The sequence below is a fragment of the Centroberyx gerrardi genome, unplaced genomic scaffold (assembly GCF_048128805.1).
Source record: "Centroberyx gerrardi isolate f3 unplaced genomic scaffold, fCenGer3.hap1.cur.20231027 Scaffold_117, whole genome shotgun sequence".
Taxonomy (NCBI): domain Eukaryota; kingdom Metazoa; phylum Chordata; class Actinopteri; order Beryciformes; family Berycidae; genus Centroberyx; species Centroberyx gerrardi.
The window spans coordinates 1-6,093 of NW_027605254.1; the positions used below are offsets into that span (position 1 = coordinate 1).

Below are 6,093 nucleotides of genomic sequence, written 5' to 3' on the forward strand. Positions count from 1 at the left end.
AATTATGATACTCTACTGAATAATATCAATGGGTACCTGAATTGAAAGAGCCCGCTGGCAAGGGGTCTTGATGCAGTGGGAAGGCTGTGAATCACAGAGGAAAAGGGTGAATAAATGCCACTCTCATACTGTGGATGTTTCTGAGTGATTAAGAGCCCTCTGACCACACTGTCGTGTCATTATTTTGCCGCATCATCAGAAATAACGTTCTTCTGGCATGGTCTTACGAAGAAACAATCACCTTAGTCAGCAAAGTTCAACAGGATGTTAGTCAAATTTTCCATTGCAAAATTAAGCAGTCAAGCAAAGAACCTGTATTTAGCACCCACAACTGCAGGGTCATGTCATTGAGCTTTCCACTGCGGTTCTTTCTGAAGGCATTAATGCTCCGCTCTTGCAAAGAAGGAACTAACAGAGTCTTATTTGAGGACACAGAAATGCCCAGAAAGAAGGGCAACAACACAGACTGAAGTGTGAAAGTCTAAATTAAATCAGAGAAGAGTGTGTTATGTTAAAATGGGGAGGGAGGGGGTCTTACCACTGATGCTGCCCTGGGACCAATACTCTGGACTGGCCTGGATGCTACAGCCTTCCTCCTGCGAAGGGACAACAACAACAACAACAACGCAATGAGTCTTTTTATCACCTTCCACTGCAAACAGCTGTTCTCAGACAGCACAACACCTTTTGACACCCTTCCTGTGTTACATTATCAGAGTAATGGAGATACAGGGGGAGGGTGTGTACGCTCAATGAGACAGTGCAGCGTGGTGTGGAGGAAAAAAAAACCCACACAGAGAGTGAAAGGCAAAACAGACAAAGTGCATAGAGAAATAGACATTACAGATAGGAGAGAAAGAGACATACAAAACAAGGTTTATAAAAGGTTTTTAAAAAAGTAGCAGTCTCACCTCTTTAATGAGCTCCTCTATTTCTGCGGGGCTGCAGTCCATGTCAGTGTCACCAGAGCTGGTGGTAGCTGCCATGGCCATCGCTGTGCTTTTACCAACTAAAGGCAAAAGAACAGCACATTATTAGTTTATGTGGAGGTTACAAGAGGCAGTGGTTTTCTGCTGCACTCTCCCTCTAAAGCCCTCTCTGGACAGCATTGGTATTACCAAGGGAGGTCTGGTGTTTGGTGATTATTACCTCTGGGTCACAGGAATTCATCCACAACATGCATTAGACTGGCAATTTTATTAGTAATTTACTACATAACAATATCTATACACTATGTAAAATTTAAAGAAAATGTCATCAATCAATGCTGACTTTTCAAGACATCCATGGTTTGGTTGCAATGCCAAATAAGAATATTTGCTAGCAGCTGGATAATGGAGATAATGTGATAATTAACACACACCAAAAAACACAAACTCACTCTTCTGCTCTTCCTCAGGCACAATGCGGTAGACTTTATAGGGCTCAGAGATGTCTAGCTGCGACCTCTCTGTCACCTCCTCAAAGTCCGGGCTCTTGTTTAGGGCGCAGCGCAGCCTGGTCTTCCATGTTGCAGGCTCAGCCTTGTCCCCTTCCTTAAACTTGCCTTTAAACACGGCCCAGGCCTGCGGAAAGACAAAAACACAAACCCAGTGTTAAGGATGCTGTTGCACCCTGATCGAAAGCTTGATGCTTTTGTTCTAGTGAAAGTCAGTTGTGGTTTCAAGGGAAACATGAAACGGAATTTTTTTCCCCTAACTCTACATCTTTCCTTTGAAATAAAGAAAGCGAGTGAGTGAGTGAGTGAGTGAGTAAGTGAGTATGAAAGAAAGAAAGAAATAAAGAAAGTATTCATGTAAGAAAGAAAGAAAGAAAGAAAGAAAGAAAGAAATAAAGAAGGAAAGAAAAATAAAAATAAGGCTATTTTAGACTTTTCAGGTAGGCATTATCTGCAATTGAAGTCGGTACATTCTTTCTCTATACACTCTCCTTAAAAGTTGTATGCACTCAAAGCAATTGATGACACTAACATTAGATAAATGATAACTTTGATAACTTAGATGATAACACATCAACAACACCATGTTTGCTTGTCACTGGGCCACAAAAGAACCAGAGCTGGAAGAAGAGCTAGACTAAACCACCAAGACTTTTAATTTCATAATAAAGTCACTTATTATTTCTTGGAATGAAAGGCTCGCGCTTCAGGTTCTTTGGTAGAAAAACCAAATCCGTCTAATCTATCCATATAAGAGGGTCTTATCTAACCTTAAAAATGGATGCGTCTATTTCTTGGTTATAATCCTGCTTCCCGGCGTGTTTCCAAGGGATGCGGAACAGTGTGTGGCTGTCATCCTCCCACTGGAGTCCGGGGTACTGACCGCTGTGGATCTGCTCCATCAGCCACTGTTTCAGTCTGCGACCTCCCGTGTTCGACATCTTGAAGGACAAAACATGTTTCTGGATTATTCAAAAGTAACTAAAATTGGCGGGTTGTAATCCATAAATAATATAAATCCAAAAATGTGACTATTTGTGACTTTCAGCTCGGATCAAGGCACAATTAATAGCCTAAATTATATTGTAGCCTACATAACAAACATACACCCTTTTGTAAAGAACTTAGAAATAGAAAGAAAAAAGCAGTTCAAGAGTCATATAATCAAACATGCCGCTAAATATGAAACCTAAAGGCACTTACACTTTGATATGAAGTTCAGGTCTTGACCCCGGGTCGTGTCAACAACGTTTATCCTGAACGGCAGGTAGATGACGGCTCTTCTCAGATTTAATCAAGTGAGCTCTCATCCACTGAGACCTGACAAGTTTATTATCTCCCCTTATACTGAATGAAGCTTTGCTGGAAGAGGATTGGACAGCGGCATCTCATTCTGACCAATGAGTTGATTAAAGAGTCGCTAGACCCGCCCAATCCGGAAGAGTTGTTCTCCTAACCTCGGGCATTTACAAGAAATCGCCTGACAGAAGTTATGGCTGTAGAAATTGCTGCCCACGCCAAGCTGTGCAGACGTCTAGCATTGAATAACCCCGGCAGCCACCGGTAGCGTTATGGCGCGGGGGATTTCTCCGCTCCAGATGAAGGCAATGCGCAATTTCCACGCTTACCTAAGCACTGTGTACAAACCTGTCATGCAGGTAGTGCTTCTCAACCATTTTCATATCAAGGACCCCTAATTTAGTTGACATTAGAGCCACGGACTCCCATTTGATGAGATTTTGTCTCTCAGACCCAAATCTGAGAATATTTTTTATTGTTGGATATGATTTTGTCCAGAATTTCGTGATTATCTGTATTGTAGGTAGAGAGATAACAGTGGATCTACGATCAAAATAATCATTCTTCTTTAATTGTGTTAACTTCTTGTAAATTATATAATGGTGAGGTTTAACAATTCATCAGTTTGCTGCGGACCCCCTGGAACCCCCTCAAGGACCCCTGGTGGTCCCTGTTTTAGATGATGTGTCAAATCATGAACGAATGTCAGTTTGTGTAACAAAATCATACAACCCCAAAGGAAAGATCACTTTAATATTGCCATATCATAGTTCATGGTATTTTCTATCCGCAGTGGTATTATAACATTCCTATAATATTCCTATAGTTTTGCTGTGATATAGGCTATGTAGGCCTATAGTTTCAATCTATTATAATCTACAATCTATTAAATAATCAATGTAGGCTATCAATAGCATTACTGTTTCTGCAAGGGACCTGAACACAAGTTGAACAGTTCACGAGTTCCTATAATGTCCACATCTCACAAGCAACTCATTTCACAAATATCCAAGAAGCTCATTCTATTCTATTCTATTTTATTAACTATGCAATAGTGTAATAATTTAACAGGTTGGAGAAAGTCCCTTTTTATTTCACTTCTATTTGCGTACAGAATTACTTCCTGTTAAAAATGTCTATAGTCAACCTAAATCTCTGTCCTCCCTTCTCCCCCAGCTCTCTGGACGTCCTGCCTAGTGAGGCATTACATGAACATGCATACACCTGACCTGACCTCACACACTTAAGCAATAACTACTTAACCAAGGGGTCAAAATATGTAATTAAACTGAATTTGAATAAATATAAGGAAATAGCAGCTATTTTTCAAGCCAATGACTGGAGACACTCCGACTGGTATTAAGTCAAAACTGAGATTTATGTTCATCAGTAAATAGAAAAACATTTTAAACACACTTGACAAGAAAAAGTGCATCAAAGTCAAAAAATGTTTTTATTCCCTTAATTTTAATAGTCCCGGATATTGGGGGTTCATATTATCTTTGTTGTGGGTGTTTTTTTTTATCTAACCAAGTCTTCATAGCAAACTCAAAAGTCCCATCAGTCTTGACACCTTGTCTTGATGTGACACAAAATCTGTCACAGCACAGGACAAAATCATACATACATACATAGGATTTTGGAATCCCATTTATGGACAGAGACGTTTGCAGTGTGGAAAAATTATGAATAGTGACATTTATATGGAATCAATTACAGCAATAATAACAATTAAACTTATTGTTTTCATAATGTGAGTGTTGTGAAGCCCTTTGAGACTGTAATTGTGATTAAGAGCTGTACAAATAAACCTGACTTGACGATCTCTTGCCAATACATAAGAAATAATTCTTATGTAATCTGTAGTCTGAATGAAATTCTATTTTAACTTCACTTTTACATCTTACTGGCCATTTCATCTGCAGTATTTCCTTGGAAATGGCTTCTCCTGTGACCCAAATTATATTGTTGCATATGATGTAGAAATAAATGTCTTATTGATGGTTATACTTTCAGATTTTCTATTAGAACCATTGCTTCTTGTGATTCCTCCTGTAAAATGCTGTGTCCATGAGGTGTGATGGTCAAATCTTAAGATAAAAATGGCAATATCCATAAAAAAGTTAAACTGCGTGATAGTCATTGATATCAACATTGACATTAATCAAAGTATATCAGTTATTGTGATAACACTATTTGGATAAATTCAATTATTTGACACACATTGTCACACATGTCACACATTGGGCAACATTTTGGTGACAAGAGGAAAACATCACTAACCCTTTCTTAGAGAATGGTGGGAGGCGGAAAGCTTTTCACAGCTCACTCCTTCCATCAAATCTCAAAATATGAGTCTATCTTGCTCTCTGTCTGCAATTTCTTTTTACAAACAACACAACTTTTCAGGAACCAAGAAAAACAGCCTTGTTTTTAGCTTGACCACCATAAGTTTTAGACTTTATCCAGTGGGTTTTGAAAGGGTTTTATAAGCAGGTAGAAATTTCTCAAACCATAGAGAACCATGTAATCCTTAAACTGAAGGTAAAAAACTAGAGTAAAAAAAAAAAAGAAAAACACCAAAATTGGGAGTTAGGAGGCGAAATGTAAGCACCTTTTAAAGGATTAAATGTACATTTAAACCTCACACTATGCTCTTGCACACTTTCATCCCTTGAGTAACCATCAATTCATTTTCTGTACCCTATTAATTCTTTTCAGGGTGAAGGGGGACTGGAGCTTATCCCAGCATGCATTAGGCATGGAGACACCCTGGACACATTGTCGGTCCATCACAGGGCAATCACTCACACTCACATTCATACCTATGGGCAATTTAGAGTTTCCAATTCACCTGATTTTCATGTATTTGGAATGGTATGAACGTGGGGAGAACATGCAAACTCAACACAGAAAAAGCCTGCTCTTGTACCGAGACTGATCTCTGTACCAAGATCTCTGGCAGTCAAATAGTGAGTGTTATGTGTTCAATGTGATGCTTTCGATTTGTTATACAGCTGCCCTTTTTACAAGAAGGTTAAGGCCTTCACAAATGGAGACAAAGCTTTGTGTGGTCAGACTAAAATGGCTCGTTTAGAAATTAGAAAGTAGATGCTGTGGTGAAGTCACATGCTCCACTCTGTCTGGGTTTCAGCCAGATCTGTAGTGGAAGCTCACCTGTGTGGTAGCAGGAGATTTAGCACACTCAAGTGTTTGTTTTGGGGAAACTGGGTATAGCACGCCCTGTTCTCTGTAGCAACAATAAGAAAGCCTACTGGAAACTACTAACCTGGAATGTATGCATCTGATATTCTCAACACACACACACACACACACACACACACACACACACACAC

At 39.5% G+C, this 6,093-nt stretch overlaps 1 protein-coding gene across 1 annotated transcript; it reads right to left on the reverse strand.

Moving 5' to 3' along the window:
- Positions 1-36: 36 nt before the first annotated feature.
- On the reverse strand, positions 37-2,771 carry LOC144538334 (interferon regulatory factor 8-like; the record flags this gene model as incomplete). The annotated part of the gene is made up of 6 exons (XM_078282392.1): positions 2,642-2,771; positions 2,209-2,379; positions 1,382-1,565; positions 912-1,009; positions 539-596; positions 37-84 (listed from the first exon to the last, which is right to left on the reverse strand). Coding segments are annotated over exons 2-6 (559 nt in total), but the record flags the coding sequence as incomplete, so codon positions are not given.
- Between the last annotated feature and the right edge of the window lie 3,322 nt (positions 2,772-6,093).